Source organism: Megalobrama amblycephala, linkage group LG19 (assembly GCF_018812025.1).
Source record: "Megalobrama amblycephala isolate DHTTF-2021 linkage group LG19, ASM1881202v1, whole genome shotgun sequence".
Taxonomy (NCBI): Eukaryota; Metazoa; Chordata; class Actinopteri; order Cypriniformes; family Xenocyprididae; genus Megalobrama; species Megalobrama amblycephala.
In genome coordinates, this window is record NC_063062.1 from 27,672,916 (window position 1) to 27,694,648 (window position 21,733).

General features: G+C 41.0%; 1 protein-coding gene across 1 annotated transcript in view; it reads left to right on the forward strand.

Annotated features, from left to right (window-relative positions):
- LOC125254175 overlaps positions 1-21,733 on the forward strand; it is a 59,059-nt gene that overhangs the window by 9,872 nt on the left and 27,454 nt on the right. The window contains exon 2 of the mRNA XM_048168645.1: positions 21,392-21,730. Coding sequence (XP_048024602.1) covers positions 21,392-21,730 — 339 coding nt within the window. The remainder of the gene's footprint in view (positions 1-21,391; positions 21,731-21,733) is intronic.

Here is a 21,733-nt window from a genome sequence, read left to right on the forward strand (position 1 = left end):
TATTTTTGTCATTTCTATTAACCGCAATGAGTGATATTATCTCTCTATTACTACATTAACATAAACTAGGTCCTGTGAGTGTGTGTGTGGGGGTGTTTGTGTGTGGGTGTGAGTATGTATTTGTTTGTTGTTTTGTGGTTGTTGTGTATTTTCTTTTATTTATAATTTGCTCCCACCTCTCTTGTGGTTGTGTTTTGTGGCAGATTAAAACTCTCCTTGCACTGGAGACGTGTCACAAATGGTGGAAAATGCGGGCAAAGTGGCCAGAGCTTGAGCTGCCACAAAACTAGACCCAGAGAAGGACAAAATGGAAGATGCAATTAAGGCCTTGTTGACCAGTCAGGTCATACAGAGGGAAGAGCTAAGTGCCATTAGGGAGGCAGTTACAACTATGTGCCAAGTCATGTCCCAGGGTGCCAAGTCATGTCCCTCACTAAGCAGACTCCAGAGGATGATGTCGAAGCCTACTTGGAGGTATTTGAAAGGACAGCAATCAGAGAGAAGTGGCCTGAAGAAGATTGGGGTGCACTGTTGGCACATTTCTTGACTGGGGAGGCCCAGAGGGCCTGTCAAGATCTGGCTGTTAGAGATGCAGCTGATTATGGGAAGTTAAAGAAGGCCATCTTGGCCCATTATGGGCATAGCCTCCCTGCTCGTGCCCAACGTTTTCATGCATGGACTTTTGATCCAACCCAGCCAGTGAGACCTCAGATAGCCACCTTGACCTGACTGACTAAGGCCTGGCACAGTTCCGGGGATGGCCCCCCATTGATGGACAGAATAGTGTTAGACAATTGCATTCACTCCCTGCTAGCTAAGGCCAAGCGCTATGCTGCACTAACAAGCCCCACTGATGTTGAGACTCTGATAGCGCTGTTGGAAAACCACCAAGTGACAGTTGAGGTAATGAAAGTTAATCATCAGGATCCGCCCAGAATGGGCTGCCCCAGCACCAGAGGAGGGGGCACACTGAAGAACCAGAATGATTTTCAGGTGACAAGGTCAGTCACGCCAGCCCAGCACCTGAGCCCACGAAGGTGTTACTCATGTGGACAGGAAGGTCACCTCTCCTGGAGCTGCCCGGGAAAAGAAGAATCCATGCCCTCAGCCGACTCAGGTAGTAAGGCGTGCCACTATGGAACAACCTGTTGGACGTGCCAGGGGTCAACGGCTCCCCGCATCCCTGTGAGACTGGCCAACCGAGACACAGAAGCCCTACTAGATTCAGGAAGTATGGTTACCTTAGTTCGGGCAGAATTTGCACTGGGCCAGAAAGGTCCCCCCACTGTGGTGTCTTGCATTCATGGAGATCAGAAAAGCTACCCCACAGTGCAGGTAGAGATGGTCCCTCCCAGAGGAGTATGCACTTTCAAAGCTTGGGTGATCAACAGCCTGCCAGTACCAGTCTTGGTAGGTAGGGACTGCCCAGTGTATGAGCAGTTCTGGCCTCTAGTCAACCGAAAACCCCCTGGAGGGCCTAAAAGTCAAGTAAAGCCAAACTCTAAGAAACCCCTGCTCCTCCAGGCTTTTTCAGCACCCTCAGACCTGGAATCTGAGAGTGAATCAATAATCCCAGAAAATGCAGAAGTAAATAGCCAATCAGAAAATGAAGCAGAGAATCCCACCACTAGTGAAGTCTTTTCTGAGTTCCCCAAAGCAGAAGTTATAGAAAGTGACCAGCCAGGGCAGTTTGGAACAGCTCAGCTACAAGACCCTAACCACAAACAGGCTTGGAGAAGCATCAAGGTTGCTGATGACCAGTTACTAGAGGGGGTAAGTGAACTAACCTATCCTCATTTTGCTGTTAAAAATCCCTGACTGTAGCGGGTCATTAAGATTGAAGATGAGTTGAACAGCTGTTGGTACCTAAACCCTATATCTCCAGAGTATTGTACTTGGCTCACTCCCACCTCCTGGGTGCCCACCTGGGTACAGAAAAGACATATGAACAAATACTGAGAAGGTTTTACTGGCCAGGGCATCCTGGACATCCTGGGGTCATTGCCCAAATCTAGCAAGGGCCATCGATACATTCTGGTAATCCTGGATTATGCCACCCGGTATCCAGAGGCCATACCCCTGCGGACAGCAACTGCTAAAGCAGTGGCCAGAGAGATGTTCCAACTTTTTAGCCAAGTGGGCATTGCAGAGGAGGTTTTAACAGACCAGGGTTCCTGTTTCATGTCCAAAGTCCTGAAAGTGATGTGTAAACTGTAAAAGGTGAGCCAGATTCATACCTCTGTTTATCATGGGAAAAACTGGGATCAGTTGCTGCCCTATGTTCTATTCTCCATTAGGGAAGTTCCACAGAGCTCCACGGGATTTTCACTGTTCAAACTTCTCTACAGAGTGGTGTACCATGACACAGTGGTGTACCATGACATAGTCAAAGAACCTGGGAAAAAAGTGAGACAGCAAACGCTCTGAAATGGTTTCAGTCATACTTATCTGACAGAACATTTTTAGTGAAACTGGGTCATTTTTCCTCTTCCCCTGCTCCTCTGACTTGTGGCCTTCCACATGGCTCTATTTTAGCTCCCTCTCTATTCTCTCTGTACATGCTCCTTCTGGGCTCTATCCTACGAAAGCATGGGGTGTCTTTTCATTTTTAAGCGGATGACACTCAAATCTATCTTCCAGTCAAGAAAAACAATTCCACTGCGATCACCTCTCTTCTCCAATGTTTAGAGGAGGTTAAATTATGGCTAGCCCAAAACTTCCCCTTCTTAAACGAGGACAAGACTGAGGTAATTGTCTTCGGTCCCAATGAGAACTCTCAGTGTATAAGCCCTGAGCTAGAAAGTTTATCCGCTTTTAGATCGACACGGGTGGAGAACCTAGGTATTATTATTGACCAGCATTTAAAATTGAAAAAACTTTCTCACTCCAAAAACTCTCGAAATGGCTGTTCATGTGTTTGTTACATCGCGTCTAGATTACTGTAATTCCTTATATTGCGGTATATCTAAATCTCAAATTGTGCGATTTCAGCTTGTCCAAAATGCTGCCAAATTTCTTTTAAAGTGTTGTAAACATGAACACATTACTCCTATTCTTAGAACCCTTCACTGGTTGCTGATTTGTCAGAGAATAGACTTTAAAATTATTCTCTTCATTTATAAATCCCTACATAACAAAGCTCCTGTCTATTTATCTGAACTCCTTCATCCCTATACTCCACCCAGAAGCCTCCGTTCTTGTGATCAGGCTTTGTTGGTCATTCCACGCACTAGACTAAAGCGTAGAGGGGAGCGTGCATTTGTGGTGGCAGGGCGACTTTGGAATACCCTTCCTTTAGAGATTAGGCTGGCCCCTTCCTTGTCTATTTTTAAGTCCTTGTTAAACACTTTTTTATTTTCCTTAGTGTATTGACTACTATGATGTGTTAAACTTTTAATGGGTGGTTTTATATTTTCTTCTGGTTTATTTTTGTGTATGTGTGTTATTCTTGCTCTTCTGTAAAGCACTTTGGTCAGCCTGGGGGCTGTTGGAAATGTGCTATACACATAAAATTGAACTTGAAAAATGGAACCACTTGGGAGAGAACTGTCAGGAGACTTATTTATTAGCACAAATAAGGACAGTGGTACAAGAGGATTATCAAAAAATTGTTTTAAGTGTGAAAATATAGCAAAAGTAACACAGAATTTCAAAATCAATGGACCTGTGACAAGGCCCCTGAAACAATCAGGCCTTCATTTTTAAGCTTTCATTTAGTGATGAGGGATTTTTTTGCTAGACAAAGAGCAGGAGAAATACCAAGCAAGTGTTTCAGAGCCAGCAAAAGCTATGAAAAGAGTGATATGCAACCTGCAGAAGTGACATGCATGGTTGTGAACTACCCACTGTAGTCACAGCACAATAAAGTCAGCTAGCATTTTCCAAGGCCCATATTTACTAAAATATAGACCTCTGGGAATCTATACTCTGGTCTCATATACATTAGGGGTGAAACGGTTCTCGGTAAAAAAAATCGAACCATACTGTTCTGCACACTCGGTTTGGCACTCACTTGCGACGCGGTTCATCTTATATCTGACAACACATACTATAATATGGTTATAATATGATAGCGCAAGAGCACAGGTGAGACCTGCGCAGTACACGTTGCAATCTATCTGCATTTAAACTAAACTCATTTAAGCCTTGCCAATTTAAACATTTGGGTGCAATTCGAGAAAGAGAACTTATGTGTGCGCTGTGCACATAATTATTTTGATTTGTGCACTTATCTGAAGCGTGCACGCAGAAGCACGTGTACAGCATGCAAATATTGAGGTCTCTTTCAAGTCTTGTGCTTGAACAATCAAAATAATTCAGCAGTTCTCTCCCAATGAATCATAACCCACCAATCAGAAAACACCTGCCAGTAAAAGGGGTGGGACCATAACTTTTACAAGCCAATCCGAACAAATGACTTTGCTTAACCAAATTTGCATACAAAGATGATAAAAACTGGTTAATACTTTAAAAAAATAAACACAGTAACAAACTCAACCTTAAATGTGTACATTTAAAAAGGCACATGGATTAAACCCAGGGTTATATATATATATATATATATATATATATATATAGATAGATAGATAGATAGATAGATAGATCTTGAAATGTGTTTTGACATATGTTATTTCCTCTATGCCATTGTATTTGTATGTTCTTGTAAAGCACTTTGAGGTGCAACTTTTAAAGGCTATAAAATAAAGTTTATTATTATTATAAACGCATGTTTCGAGGCTTCTTTCAGGAGACCTTTGTATTTGCACATCACTTTCTGTTTGTTTGCGAATCGAGTTTTCCTTTACAAAGCAGATTGTGTTTGTTTGCAAAATGCTGGATTTGTTTGTTTAATTATGGCACAATATCAACTCCATATATCATCCTGACAACTAGACTAACTGGAGAATGAGGAACCAGTGTTGCCAGAGCCGTTAACGGCTCTGAGTGTTGCCAAATGCTTTCAACTGAAAGTAGCTAAAACTGGTAGCTAAATGTCACTAGATGACATCATAATGGCAAATTCATTGATCTATATAAATAAGAATATAGATCAGTGGGCAAAATAAGAATCTAGATAAGGTTTGTCCAAGAAGTTGCTAGATTTGTCCCTAAACTTTTGAAAAAAAGTCTCAAAAGGGGCAGGGAAGTCACTAAATCAAGTGACAATTGATTGGCAACACTGTGAGGAACACTGAATTAATGCTATCACGTAACAAATCTTCTTCAAATGTAAAATTAAATGAATTACAACATTGAAATAAAAATGTGTAGCCTGTACAAATAGCCTAAATCATGACTATAGCCTAAATGACATTAATTGGGAATCATGTAAAAAAACTTGCTTGGCTGTTCTCTTATAAAGGTCCAGAAATTTGTCAAGTTCTTCATCAGGTGTCTTTTTTAATCAAATGTCACTTCATTGCCATCTTGACGCCATACAATCATTGCTGATCTTGGTTTTGAGTATTGATACATCTGTCCTTTTCGAGTAACACAAGAACACGCACCAAATTAGATCAAAGAACAAAGAACCAAATTAGATCACTTGTCACGATTAGAAGATCTAGCCTCTGTCAAATAATCTCAAACGTATTAAGCGAAGTATGAAGAACGGACCCCAGTGCATTATTAGAAGCATAGATATTTATGGTTAGGACGACTCGTAGAGAACCCACCTGGCGCTCATCCACCTTGGTGCTTTACAACAGGTTTACAAATTACAAAACAAAATTCATAAATGCACAGCACAATTCACATTAACAAAAGCCGATTCATAAATTCAAAACACTATTCATAAGTAAAAGCATAAATATTTTCCCAAATGCTCTCACAAATGCATCTTATCTAAATAAATGTAAAATGTTTACACAAATATGTAGCCTATATATCAAGTTCTTGAATTAATTTCCATCATTGAATCTGCATTTGCAAATCATCACACGTGCATGGACTGCTTTGAATTTGTGTGTGGTATTTTTAAATGCCTTCTTGTCAGGGTTAAGATAAATGTTTTTTTTGGAGGATGTCTGTTTAGCCAATTGCAGTGAGCTTTTAATCCACCAATCAAAATTCCGTACTGAACAGACTCAAGAAGCTCAATGCTCTGCTTGTACTCTGCATTGTTTCATGATCGGGTCCTTTATGTAAACACATTTTAATGGGTACTCTTTTTTTTTTTTTTTTTTAGCACCTGATTACAATTTCTACAAAATCACATTATGATTTATATTGTTGTCTTATACACCAAAGTTGCACATACCATGTTTATTCAGATCAATCTGTAATGTTATTAAAGAAGTGTTAAATGTCCAGAAATTTAATTTAATAACAACAATTATGTAATGTGATCTGTTGTTGTTGTTGTTGTTGTTGTTAGAAGTATCAGGTCACAAAATTTAATCTACAAATTATTTAATAAAAATATTCACAAAAATGTTTTTTTGAAATTATAAAATATTTAAGAGATTGTTAATTTAGTTGTATACATGTTTGTCATATCCATGTATTTGTTCTAGTGTCTAGTAATAATCTCAAGGGTTTTACACGATTCTTTTTGCAGTGTGGTTTTGGCGAAGTATAAGTTACTAGAATAAACATTGTCATGTGTACTTTTCTTCTTCTCACCACTGCTTCCTGCTGATTTAGGCCCCGTCCACACGGAGATGCGTTTCTGTGAAACTGCACACATTTTTTATGAGATAGGTGTTTCGTCCACACGGATCTGGCGTTTTCGAATGGTAAAACCTCTATTTTTTGAAACCGGGTCCCAGAGTGGATAAACACGTGTCAACTCTAGTCAGATGCGCTAACACCACAAAACAGCACCAACAACAGCAATAGCAGACTCTACATGTTTGTGTTCGTGCTGCAGAAGCTACTGAGCCAAAATAAAGCGTTATTTCAACAACGCTGTACTGTTCATTCAAACCGCCGCCGGCAGGAGGGTCAAAGTAAATGACTAGTTGGGGCAACCAATCGGAATCCTCTCAAGCGAGGACCTCTACATTCCGATTGGTTGCCGCCAAACTGCGTCATAGCTCATTATCATAAAGTTGACTTTATTTCAACTCTCCTCGACGCTCTCGCCGGAGGCCCGGAGCTCGCCTCCGGCTCTCATTGAAAATGAATCACTTCCTGTTACTTTGACGCTCTCGCCGCTGGCGGTGTGAACACACAGTAAGCTTTGCTAGTTTGTATTCAGCGTGCAAGGTTTATGCGCATGCTCCAAGTCTCCTTCGCTGCTTTAAGTGCATTTCTGTGACAGAATTACAGCGCCACATAATGGACTGGCATGTATACTACATCATTTTGAGCCGTTTCACTGTTTTCGTGTGGACGCAGATATTTCTTGATACGGCGCCGTGTGGACAGGATTTTTTTTTAGAACGAGGAAAAAAAAAGATCGGATTGGGGTAAGCTCCGGCTTTGTTAGGACGGGGCCTTAGAGAACAATTTATCCGAGGTGCCCACTGTAGTTTCAAAGAATGTTTAAAGAACAATGGTGAGTGCGTCAAGTAAATGCCTCGTCCGTTTGGGGAGATGCGCACGCAGTCAGCGGAGGCTTGCGGTGCGGAGCCAACTAATCAAAGAATATACACTAACAAGAAGTGACACTTTATAGAACATTCCATTGAAACACCGGCGCCCAGCAGCTGCCCTGCGTTTCCGCCATTTTGGGGTGAAAGCATGTCCATAGTCCACTGGCAATATCAGCTGCTTTGTTAAAAAAAAAAAAAAAAAACTTACTTTAAAGCTGAAATCCAACCTGAATGATAACAACACAGAATAAAATACTATCACTAGTGATCATCAAATCCTTTTTACAGTTTATTTTACACACTTTGTGTTTAAGTCTTCCACTTTTTTTTCACAAAACCATTGCTCTCTAGGAAACAAGTCAGTTTGGGGGTCATTCTATAGAAACGTCCACTTTTGGTATGACATCTATATCTTAAAATGTATTTCTTTTTCTAACATTTAAACTTAGACCACATTATTGTATTACACTTTGACTTTATGAATACACATAAATGACAGCTTAATGATTTTTTTTTTTTTGTGCATTTATTTAAAGATTGCATGTACCAGTTTTTGTCACTGGTGTTACCTTACTTCTCTGCATTTTTAAACATTTTTATGAAATATTATTTCTCAATTTTTTCAGCACCTGCAGTCAGAGTTACAGAAAAATAATGATAATGTAAAAAATAAGGAGATTCTGTGTGTTTTTTAAATTTTAATCAGGTTAGTTAAAAGTGTGATTGAATGATGTTAATTCAATTGCGCAACCATATATTTGCTATAACATTGAAAATATTTGAAAAACAGTTAATGATGCAATCCTTTAAATCTTAATTCTTGAGTGTCGCAGAATTCAATGAATGTAAAATTATTATCATGTCACATATGCAACATTTTATTTAATGTGACAGACAAAAAACAGTAACACCAGTGAGCAAAGAATCACCAGTGACGTATACATAGGACCAAAGATCCTTATTCTTCAGCTATAATTAAGTAGATTGGACTAAATTTTTACATTTGGTATACAATCAAAGACTTATCATTGACACTTAGTGAAAGCAGTCAGTAAAAGATCATAAACAACATTTAAAAAATGTTTGTAAAATATGCTGTCCGTAAAGTATACCTTTAATTTAGCCATATCTGACCAAAGGAGGATTAACAATGAGAAAGAAAAGTTATAGTCATGTAATCTTAGTGCTATTTTATGCAAAAGAACTAAATGAATAGCTTTAAATAAAGTTTATCTATAAACAGGTAACACCAGTGACAGTAACACCAGTGACATTTTTCATGAAAAAATGCATTTTACTAAATGGCTGCTGCAAGGTGTCAATCCACATGTTGTCAATCTTGGTATACTCAATAAATTAAGTAATTTAATCCATTCGTATTCTAGTTTTTTTTTTTTTTTTTTTTTTTTTTTTTTAAATTCCCTAACAATAAAGTAGGTCACACCAGTGACTTGAACTAAAAGCTTCACATGAAATTATGATTTTCGACAAACCCGATTCAAAAAAAGTTGGTACACTGTACAAATTGTGAATAAAAACAGAATGCAATGATGTGGAAGTTTCAAATTTCAATATTTTATTCAAAGTACAACATAGATGACATATCAAATGTTTAAATTGAGAAAATGTATCATTTTAAGGGAAAAATAAGTTGATTTTAAAATTTCATGGCATCAACACATCTCAAAAAAGTTGGGACAAGGCCATGTTTACCACTGTGTGGCATCCCCTCTTCTTTTTATAACAGTCTGCAAACGTCCTTCTTCTACGCAGCCATGATGTTGTAATTGATGCAATTTGTGGTCTGGCGTTGTCATGTTGGAAAATGCAAGGTCTTCCCTGAAAGAGACAATGTCTGGGTCTGGCGTTGTCATGGGAGCATATGTTGTTCTAGAACTTGGATATACCTTTCAGCATTGATGGTGCCTTTCCAGATGTGTAAGCTGCCCATGCCACACGCACTCATCCAACCCCATACCATCAGATATGCAGGCTTCTGAACTGAGCGCTGATAACAACTTGGGTTGTCCTTGTCCTCTTTAGTCTGGATGACATTGCGTCCCAGTTTTCCAAAAAGAACTTCAAATTTTGATTCGTCTGACCACAGAACAATTTTCCACTTTGCCACAGTCCATTTTAAATGAGCCTTGGCCCAGAGAAAACGCCTGCACTTCTGGATCATATTTAGATATGGCTTCTTTTTTGACCTATAGAGTTTTAGGCGAATGGTACGGTGGATTGTGTTCACCGACAATGTTTTCTGGAAGTATTCCTGAGCCCATGTTGTGATTTCCATTACAGTATCATTCCTGTATGTGATGCAGTGCCGTCTAAGGGTCCAAAGATCACGGGCATCCAGTATGGTTTTCCGGCCTTGACCTTTATGCACAGAGATTGTTCCAGATTCTCTGAATCTTTGGATGATATTATGCACTGTAGATGATGATAACTTCAAACTCTTTACAATTTTTCTCTGAGAAACTCCTTTCTGATATTGCTCCACTATTTTTCACCGCAGCATTGGGTGAATTGTTGATCCTCTGCCCATCTTGACTTCTGAGAGACACTGCCACTCTGAGATGCTCTTTTTATACCCAATCATGTTGCCAATTGACCTAATAAGTTGCAAATCGGCCCTCCAGCTGTTCCTTATATGTACATTTAACTTTTCCGGCCTCTTATTGCTACCTGTTAGTCTGGGTAAACCCAGCCTGATCTGCCGGCGATTTGATTTCGCTCGGCAACTCAGTCTGGAAACCCGTGCATTCATTTCTGCTGCGCTGTTACACTTTTGCGGGAACCAATCACAGACTGGCTTATCCACCTTGCTCGCTATTGGCGGGTATAACACGATGACGACAGAGAAGCGACGGCAAGCAGCTTTCAAACTCTATCTGATCTACCCGTCTCTCGCACGACCGTCACTCCAAAATAACAATGCACAATCACAGTGACGCCGATTGTGTTAAGCATTTACCTTATCTGAGAGAAATGTAGCAGAGCGTTGGTCCGACAGTCTCTTCATAGGAAGATTACAAACAGCGATTAATGACACACAATGATTCTCTGCTGTTATTTTGGTGGTTTGCTTCACGATGTGAGTACATCACTCTTTTACTTCAATGCCCCTTGATGGTAGACAATATTTTTATTATTTGCTCTATATGTTTCGTCTCCCTGCTTCTTGAATCTCGCGCCGCCTGAGCTGACTGGAATACTTTTTGGTTGTCATGACAATGACGTAGTTTAGGGTGGCTATATTCCGTGTTCATTTAAACTGAACCAGAACAGTATCAGAGTCGCCTTTTAAACTCTTGACGATGCTGAATGACTTCTTTAGTTAGCAAACAAATTGCTCAAGTGGGTGTATACCGATCACTTTCATGTTTTTTTTGCACAACCTGCAAAAATCGCTCGATGCCATTGCTGCTTCTGCAAACCACGCATCAATGCTACAAACCAATACAAACTAACCCTGCGTCTCAATCAGCTCCCTAGTTTCCTAGGTTGTGAATCAGTATATAATGCAAGTGAATGTGGCTGATTCCCTGATCAGTGCCCTGACTACTGAACTAGGGAGCTGTCTGAGACACACAGTAAACCTGTCTGGAGTTTTCGCATCGCTCTGCAAAGTACGTCACCCGGATCAATGATCTGATTGGTTGAAGGACTATCCAATTGCGTGACTAATGCTCATTGATCATGCCTCTTGTGCAGTAGGAAATACACAGTAAATTCCCCAGACCAATGTTCAATTTTAAATTGAGCTTGGTCTGGTGATAGCCAGACTAGCTACCTGTCCCAACTTTTTTGTAATGTGTAGCTCTCATGAAATCCAAAATGAGCCAATATTTTGCAAGACATTTCAAAATGTCTCACTTTCAACATTTGATATGTTATCTATATTCTATTGTGAATAAAATATAAGTTTATGAGATTTGTACATTATTGCATTCCTTTTTTATTCACAATTTGTACAGTGTCCCAACTTTTTTGGAATCGAGTTTGTAATTAAACACTTTAGGACACAGTGACACAACACCAGGAGACCACTACATTCATTAAATATTTTATAATATTTATTCAGCATTTGTTTTTTTATGTCATTTACATCATATATTTGATAGTTATGTATACATTATTGTATTTGAAATGGTAGGAAAAAAACTGTTTCTGAGCTCAAAATAAAGCACTTTCCCTCTGTACATGACTGTGGGGACGAGCACTTCTGTGGTGTTTGGAATTTTTTAAATTAATTAAAAAAGAAATATTGCCACATTGAAGGCTCAAAAAGGTTTAATTGTTCAAATAACATATTGTTTCATATTAAAATATAAAAAAATTGTAATCCTAAAGTGTTTTTCAAGTGTAATATTTCTGTAAAGTCTAGGGACAGAAAAGTTGATGTTTCTGTAGAATGACCCTTGGGTTAAAATTCTTTAAAAGGCTTATATACACTGAATTATTACCAACATATGAAATTAAATTAAGTACATGCATCAGAAAAATTGGGAATGTTGGACAATAAATATATGAATATAACAGCTTGATTTTGCAGTGTTGTCTAATGTCCGTTAAAGCAAAAGTGTACAAAAGTGTGAATTATGCGATAACGGACACAGCAATGCATCATGTACTGTATTATAAGAGTGTTATGTTTGTAGCGTGATCCATTAAAACGTAGAATGTAGCCTTTCAATTCAGACCTAGATATTATTACTATTACTCCACTAGGTCTGAAATATATTGTTTTCTGCAAACATGATGATCTTAAATTTATTAATTATGAATTTACTATTAATAAATGTGTAAAGTTGCATAAAATGGAAATACTCAATAAAGTAGGCTAACTACCTCATTTGGATGAATGGTTGGATTCCACAACTGGTAAAATAAAACATATAATACAACATTTACTGTGGGAGCCATACAATTTACTGGTGACTTAATTTAAAAAACTGTTCTATTGCGCTTCTGATTTGGCAGTGAAATTCGCTGATTTTGGGTGCTGGTGTACAGTACCCTCAAACATTGTAAGGAACACACTCAGTCAGTCAGGCTGCGTGTCCGCTGGAGCAGAGCAAGTGACCAGAGCGTTTTTAGATTCATTCCTATGGAAGTTGAGCGTCACGCTGAACTTACGCGAGAGCGTGAGGCTCAACTTCCATATGAATGAACCAAAAACACTCGCTCTGCGCCAACGGACACGCATCGTCAGTCAGTGCTCTCATGCTCTCTCGCTGTTTAGTGCCGTTGACCGTCCTCGTCATCCTCAATAAATAAAGTTCTTACAGTAACGTGAGGGTGCTCGCAGTGAGTTCTGTGGAGAGAAATCCCCCACTGACTGCAAATGGGTATTCAGATCTGCCTCCATTTTGTTAGCAAAGCCCAACTTCCAACGATCCAATCAATTCCCGAAGGATGAAATCAAGTCCCGCCCTCTCATTTCAGATGCCGTTTCACTCGGATAGACGTCACAGTAGAGAAGAAAAGACAATCACAACTTCCGTTTCATGCCAACTTTAAACATGGACCTTTATTTTCATTAAAAGGGATTATTCCTGGTATGTTGGCACATTTTAGCACATTTTGAAAACGTAAGCAACTAATTTAGATGTGCAAACTCTGCGCCGGCGTGGTGAGACTTACATGCTCGGCCAGATTCGCCTCGCATTTGTGCATCTTCGGATGCGGGGCCACGCGGAAAGTAACAAACTTTGTCGTACACACTGCCACGCGAAATGCATTCGCGTGCACTAATGCACACTTCCACCAACGCCATTATAGGCTTGTTCGAGATGCACTGGCGCTGCGCAGACCGGGGTTCTCCTTTTGTGACAGAGACTGACATGTACAGAAGTCTTTGTGAGCACTGAACTGATGACACGTGGCTCGCATTTTCCATTATGGAATGGTGTGGAATTCCCACAGATCGGATTTGAATTTGCAGAAAGGCGCTAGGCCTATATAAAATAAACTTATTATTATTATTGATTTATGAGTAATTGTAGCCCTATGTTGTTTATGATAAATGTTAGTATTTCATAATTTTGTTGGTTGTTTTTCATTTACATGAATGTGAAATACAAATTACAATATTGTTTATTCATCAATTCTAGCTCTTATGGTGTTGTGAAGTTAATAAGGACAATAAACAAAGAAAGGAAAGCAGTACAAAATAAGTGCAGGAGCTCAATCCTTTTATTAGGCGCCAGTGTGTAGATGAGACACAATGAATCGCCGACTCGAGAGGCTGGTTAACAATTGCTTTAATGGCGACAACAGCCGGAAAACAAGCTATCACACACACACCCCAAACCCCGCCCCCGGCGCTGACGTGCCATGACACTCGGGGATCAGACGTCATACTCCATACACTGGCGCCACCCGTTTTCCATAAAGCACACTCCCTCTCCTACAGTGACTGCTGACCTGTGAAACACAGCGGGGTAACCAGAATAGCAATGTGTGGCAACAAGAAACAACATGTCACAATCAACTATTCAGTACAGCCTAGCAGGCTATCAAAGAACACCACAAACACAAAGGTATATAACAACAAAACTTTCCGCCCCCACATCCAACAAAGGATACAAGGTAAGGCTGCAGGCCTATTGCAGCTCTTAGTCCATCAGCTTGAGACGACCAGACCGCCGAGGGGTCGGCATCGGGATGTGCAACTTTGACGGGGATGCACTCCTGCTCTCGCATAGGCTACTCGTGCTGCTAACAGGCCCAACGGGTGATGATGCTGGCTCGGCTATTGCCAGAGAAATGTCAGGAACCGGTGGAGGAGAGCTCACATCCAGACCTTCACTCTCGGAGTCTGCATCATCTTCAATAGGCACCATTTGCTCAGGGATAGACTCAACTTTGTAACAGTCACTCAGTCTGACCCTATATGATCCGCGACGAAGTTGAGAGCCAGTGAACTTTCGAATGTTGCACCATGCCCCGTCAGTATTTAGCACAAGATATCGGCTTTGTGCCTGGGACTTGTTCCGATCACTATACAAGTACACTAGATCACCTGGGCCAACATCTGGGCATGCTGCGAACTGATTTGATGGTGATTTGGCCTTACTGCTGTGGGGATGATTCGCCAGACGTTGTGCATGCTGTTGAGTAATTAACTCCTGATCATGGACTGTTAACTGTTTGAGAGAGAACTGGTCACGTTGTAAAAGCATCTCCCGAGATGACATGCCACATGATCTGATACGGCTGTTTAACTGAGCAACAGCCACAGACAAAAGAAGGGGAGTGACAACCTGACCATGTGGTTCCAAGCGCAAAACATCACCCTTCAGCTCCTGAATGACCTTTTCAGCAACAGGGTTTTTGTTGACATTTTTGGCTTCGCCCACCTCGATGGCCAACCTGTGCTGGGCAAGCACCTCATCATTTGTTAATGCTGCAAATCCAGGCGCTGGGTCAGAAACCTGGAAGCGGCTTGCAGTTGACAAGAAAGTGGTGACTCGTGGACTTGCAGAGAACTCGCCCCTACATAACTTCTTGAAAGCTTGCACACGGTTTGCTGTCAGTGAGGACACATGCTTTCTGTGTAGACTGGATGATAAATGGACCAAAGTGCTTTAATGCAGCAGCTATAGCTAGAGCTTCGATTTCACACGGGAGCCAATTGATCTGGTTTTTGCAAAGTTTAGCACTAAAGCAGCCAACCACCAGTAATGTCCCCTCACGTGTAACGTACATTGTCGCCCCAAGGCCTGGGTCCCTGAGAGCACCGTCAGTGACGATCCAAAGCTGGTCGTCAGGTCGCGGTATTGTCACCGCACAGTTATTGGATAACGTCTGCTGAGCCCTGTGAAAACATTGGAGAAGCTCATCTGACCACACAATTGCAGTTTTCGACTCACACCCAGCTACCATGTCATCAAGGGGGGCAAGGATGGATGCGCAGCCCTTAAGTACACGTGCTAAGACTTTATAAGCACCAGTAAAAGATCTCAGTCCACTAATGCAAGTGGGGGGGTGCATGAGGCTAGTGTGGCAATGCGATGTGGACTAGCGCTGATGGTGCCTTGGTTCCACACCCACCCCAGGATGTTGGTCTGTGCAGGAGCAACAACTGTCTTTACAGGGGATAAACATAGGTTGCATGCCTGGAGGGCCGCTAAGACTCTTCTCCAAACCGCAAGCAGCTCTTCAAAGTTGTCAGCACCACAGTAGAGGTCGTCTGCAATTTTGGCCACCTGTCCCTGTTGAATTAAGTCACCAAGAACCCGACAGGTCAATTCTTCCAAGGCAGTTTCTGATCCAGACATACCCATAGCACATCTGGCATACACCCGGATTCCCTTGAATGGCGTAACTACTCCACAGTACTTCATGGAGTCCTTTGAAAGGGGTATCTGATAGAACGCTTTTGTGAGGTCGGTTGCGACAATATATCTCCACTGAGCTATCGGACGCAAAGTGGCATCGACGTTTGGCATGAACGATGGCTGAGGTTTGCTGTACCGTCCTACATCAGTGAATGCTGTCACAAGACGAAATCCCCCATTCGGCTTTTTGATAAGAAATGATGGATTGACATACTCAACCGCAACGCCAACATCCTCAGGTTTCTGAAAGACGCTGATCTGTTCTAACACGTCGAATTGAGCCTGTAGTTCTTGTAACTGGCCTCTTGAGTACTGCGGAACTCTACCCTTCCGTTGAGGCGGTTGGAGGGGACCCATGTTTACTCTAGCCTGGAAGGGGCCAGCAGCGCCATTATAACCCCTAAACTGTGGGTTGAAAACCTCATCTAATTCCTTGTGGACTTCCCGAAATTTGTCTCTGATGGCTGGAGTCAATATGCTGTCTGGGTCTAATGAGATGAGGTCAGAAAACAGTGTCAGAATGGAGTTGGGGGCAAATGTCTCTGGGGCCGCAGACGGGGCCTGTTTGGGTAGTGGCTCTGGGACATAAGTCATGCGAATGCGGCACACATGATTGTTTCTCTTAATACCCTACGGTGTGTTAGTCAAATTGGGAATTCTGATTCTACCGGATATTCCTTTATACAGGGCAGGTGCAAGCCACTGTGTAGAGGCATTATGTGGCTCAACAGCAAGCTCCTCGCTAACGTTCACCAGCTCGCCTGGAAGTTCAAGCTCAACAAAGCCGCCAGGCCAAACAGTATGAGATGACGTAGCACGGAGGACATGAGCTCGCCTGACAGCGTGAGTATCCCCCTCCGTCCGTCTGGCACCATACTCGTATGTGTTGGACCCTACACAGACCTGGTGTCTAGCAGGGCGGATGGAGATGTCATTACATTCCATAAACGGTATGCCAGCGAGAATATCAGAGTCTAAATTTTCTACGACAAGCCCTTCAAAGTAAAGCTCATGACCATCTCTGTGAAAGTGGGTGTGTGTTTCTCCAACTACCTTTAAGGGTGAAGAGCCATCTGCCTGGTGAGCTGACTGAGTACTGCTGGTGACCTTAAGACCCAGTCTGCTAGCACAAGCTGCTTTTATCATGTTTCCTGTAGCACCACTGTCAATGGTCAGTCTGACTGGGGCATAACTATGGAAAGCATCGAGGCATGGCGACTGCATGATACGAACGCGCTGCCCTGCCATCAGGCAACACACGGAGTCATCGTTGCCATCATCAGATTCACCCTCTGTGTGACCCGACGAACCTGCCACTTGCCGTGCTTTAGCAATGAATGCCCTTTCACGAGTTCACACTTACAAATAAGTCAGGTAAATAAATTGGTAAACGTATTTGGCGTGCTGTCCGGGGAGAGGGCTCCGAGCTCGGTAATCGGCCCGAACACAGAGTACCCCCCCCCCCTTTTAGATTATATGAAGTAACCCATTATATGAAAACATAATGTCGTGAGGAGGCAGAAAGGGGCATTTACTGAGAAAATGATTATCTGGTCTGTGAGCCTCTTTACACAGTGGACACGACTTCCTGGATCGACCAAGAGACGTCAGTCTCTGCCTTGGAAGGCTGAACACCGCAGTGCACATAGTTCTGGCATCCTCTGATGACTGAAGTTCATCCAGTAATGAGCTGAGGGCTTGGGATATCTCTGGTTTTATAGACACCAGTGTGCGTGACCGTAATGCTTTACGAGTCGATCCTCATTCGAGTCGAACATTCATTACAAGTCGAAGCCATGTGAGAACAATGATATTTTCTATTGTGGGGGAGAGTTCTTCATCCTCCACAACGGGTACACCTCCATGAGTAATGCCAGAGTCTTTGCGGAGTAAATTGTCCTCAACAAAAGTCATTAGTCTCTGGTATAAGTCCTCCGGACCCTCATTGGGCTCTAGTTTAATAGCAGCAAAGTGAATGAAATGAGCGCCAGTGGACTGAAATCCAAAATGTAGTCTGATTACTTGCCATATATGGTCAATGCAAGTTGAATTCTTAACAATAGTATTGCGGGATATGACTGGACAGTAATTAGCGATCTGCTCCAGCATAAGCTCAAGCATGCTAACCTTTTGTTGGCGCGTGTGTTGTTGAGCTGCAGGAATTTCCTCGTTATCATCTGTGAAACCTCTATATGGCGAAGCCCTCATCTTCTTTTTCCCAGTGTACGCCGTCCATTAAAAACGGGGCAAACTCAGTGTCCAGTGATAGCGTATAAACGAGGTTTTGACGCCAGTTCTCAAAGGAGTTCACTGTCTCGACTTTAGTGAGGCACCACTGTTTCGGCGCTCTGTGTGTGTTCGCCATGGTTACGGCTTGCGTCTCGTCGGCAAAGATAATCCACTGCTAGTTTATATGCACTCGTAGCGTGAACTGATCTCACGTGAGCTCAAAGAATACATTTAAGGAGTGGATTCGGTAATGCTGCCACCACGCCAGTGTGTAGATGAGACACAATGAATCGCCGACTCGAGAGGCTGGTTAACACTTGCTTTAATGGCGACAACAACCAGAAAACAAGCTATCACACACACACCCCAAACCCCACCCCCTGCGCTGACATGCCATGACACCCGGGGATCAGACATCATACTCCATACACTGGCGAGGGACTTTAAGCAACAGCTGTTGATGGAACGGTAGTCTCGCGTAGCCAGACCTTCACACTGACGGCAGAAGGTCTGGACTCTACTGTAGCTTTCATTGGCCAAGGACTGCCCAAGAGGACGTTTGACTGACATGTCATGCATCACAGTTCATTTTGTTCCATGTTTAGGGGCGTGAAAATGTGATGTCGATGTCCCTGCAATAACAGACCAACATGCATCTAATAAATTATTAATTTATTTATTATTAAAATGTTGTGCAAGTTTACTGCAACAATGGAGCCGCAAACTTCACATACTTTGTGCCATATGCATCAGACGTTCAGAAATGGTCTGTGGGCTTGACGTCTGAGGCTGAGACTAATGGAACAGCAACAGCGACCAGAAGTAAACTGTCAACTGCCATAGCTAAAGATCGCAAAAATCACTAAGCAACAGCAAAGAGAACGGCATAATGGATAATTTAATAATTTAACAGTAAAAAATAAACTACATTTAAATAAAAGCAAGAGAATGGTTGCTTTTGGCATTAAATGACATCCAGATACAATTAAAATGGCACATACTGTACATTTGCTTATCTAATCTGCCACGTATTATTCACTACGGCAAATCAGCTACTCTCCCAAATGTCAAGAAGTAGCAGTTAAATTTGCACATGTGCAACAGAACGCTGCTGCTTAAAGTCCCTGTTGTTATTTCAACCAGGCAGCTACACTGCAACATTTGGACGCAAGCAGTGGTGTAGTCTAGTTTTTTGTAGTGAGTATACTGTGATTTTTCCCTCCCAGCCTCATACTCGTCCGTCCCAGAGCGACACCCCATAAGCACCGCCACACTCACTAATGAATATAATATGCAACTGATCTAGGCTACATGTAATTGAGAGCATTCTGAAAGACTTAAATCTGGGCAACACAAGACTTTAACAGCCAATGACATTTACAGGTCAAGAGACTGGACTGATTTTCTACTGTTTAGTGTCAATCACCATCTAGCCAGTTGAGATAGCTTTAGATGTTATTTGAATATGGTCCCTGGAGCATAAGTTTTATCAGCTGGCAAGTTTTAATGCTCATTTAAGAGTGCAAGTTGCAACTATTATTACAAAATGCTAGGTTAAAAACAACCCATGTTGGGTTGAAAATTGACAAACCCAGCGGTTGGGTTAAATGTTTGCCCAACGTGCTGGGTAGTTTAATTTAACTCAACTATTGTGTAAAAACTGCTGTATTGCTTGCTTAAAATGAACCCCAAAAATGTTGGAAATTAGCATTTATTAATATTAAATATAATAATTAAACAATAAACATCCATTAAATCACCTTTTGATTCTTATTGTTGCCTCTATAATTGTGTCTGATTTTTAATTTACAACCTATTTTGGGTTCATTTTAAGCCAGCCATAGTAATTTTTAAACATTAATTGAGTTAAATAAAACTACCCAGCAGGTTAGGCAAACATTTCACCCAACCACTGGGTTTGTCCATTTTCAACCCAACTTGGGTTGTGTTTAACCCAGCATTTTTTAGAGTGTAACAATAATGGATGAGGCTTATCAGTATGTCACAATATCACCCTGTTTGGACTTTGTTTTCTGTTTTTCTGTTGTTTTTCTGTGATTTCCTTTCAATCCGTCATCATAGTTATGCATTTCAATTCACTAACTTGAAATTCAATTCAATATCAGTTATTTTGTATATACTGTATATCAGTACATGGCGAATTTTCTCAAAAACAAAAAAAAAAAAAAAAAAAAAAAACCTCAACTAATGCTGTAAAATATAAATGGGAATCAGTTGGTAGCTACTACATTAATACTGAAGCTTAAAATGAACTGATTTGTATACAAATTTAAACTACACTTAAGGAATTTTTTGTAAAGTTATTAAAGTAAATAAAGTATTAAAGTTTTGTAAAGTAAAGGCCTACTAACTTTAAAATTATTTCTACTCCAATTCGTTTTTTGAAATATAAAACATTTAAATGGTGGCTGTCAACTTGATTCATCGATCATTGATTTATTCAAACATTCATTATATAGGCTATTGAAGAACATAAAAAATTATAATAAATATGTAATATGGTGCATATATTTAGCTAAATGATCCTCTCTAGAGTTCATTTTACTGTACTGAGGTATCGTTAGCCTAAATGTGACGTTACGTGACATTGTTTACAAGCTGTTTTATTAACATCTTTCCGCGGTTGAAACACTGATTACGCGAATACAAGAAACATGATACAGATTTCGTTAAGTTGTACTGTATCTTTTAACATACCTTCAGAAGTTAATGTTTATTTCGTGCTGTAACTGGTTTTATAGTGGAGGAGAGGATCAGTTCATGTGCGCTTCATGCTTCTGCATCTCTTGAACTGATGAAGCGCTACAGCAGTCACGACACATTAAAGAGAGCCAAAACGGTATTTATGTTTTTTTTTTATTTCATAGTAAAACGGCCAGAATTTGAAATTTGAGACTTTGTTTGATGACAAAAGCAACAAATCACAAATTTTATTGTGATTTATTGGATGGTTACGTATCCTCGCGTTTTTTTAAGTGGGTATACGGAAATCCTTGACCTTTCCTAGTAGGTATATGGCATATACCTGCGTATCACATAGACTGCACCACTGGACGCAAGTATATGAATAGTGTGTGTTACAAGTACAAGCACAGTAGGTAAAACCTCTGACAGGACAGAAAAGGTCATTTTCCTGAGGGGAGAGACTAAGTTATGAAAATTTTCACAGCAATGTCATGTCTGTTTTATGTAGAATCTGTTTACTTTGCCTATAGTGTGGAATCAGATTAATAGCCCATATCTTTATGTTTGCAGGTGTGCTTGGTGATGCAGATAAAATGGAGACAGTGTCAGTGATGGAGGGGGATTCTTTCACTCTAAACACTGATCTTACTGAAATAAAGAATGATGATACTATACTGTGGATGTTTGGACCTAAAGGCTTTGTCATTTCTCAAATAGCAAGAAAGAATGATTTGACTTCATTTTTTGTCACTGATGATGATGATGTGGGATTCAGAGGCAGATTGCAGGTCAACCAAAACACTGGATCTCTCACCATCAGAAACACCAGAATCAGACACTCTGGACAATATAAACTCAGCATCTCTAGAGAAAAGACTACGACAAAGATATTTAGTGTTACTGTCTTTGGTG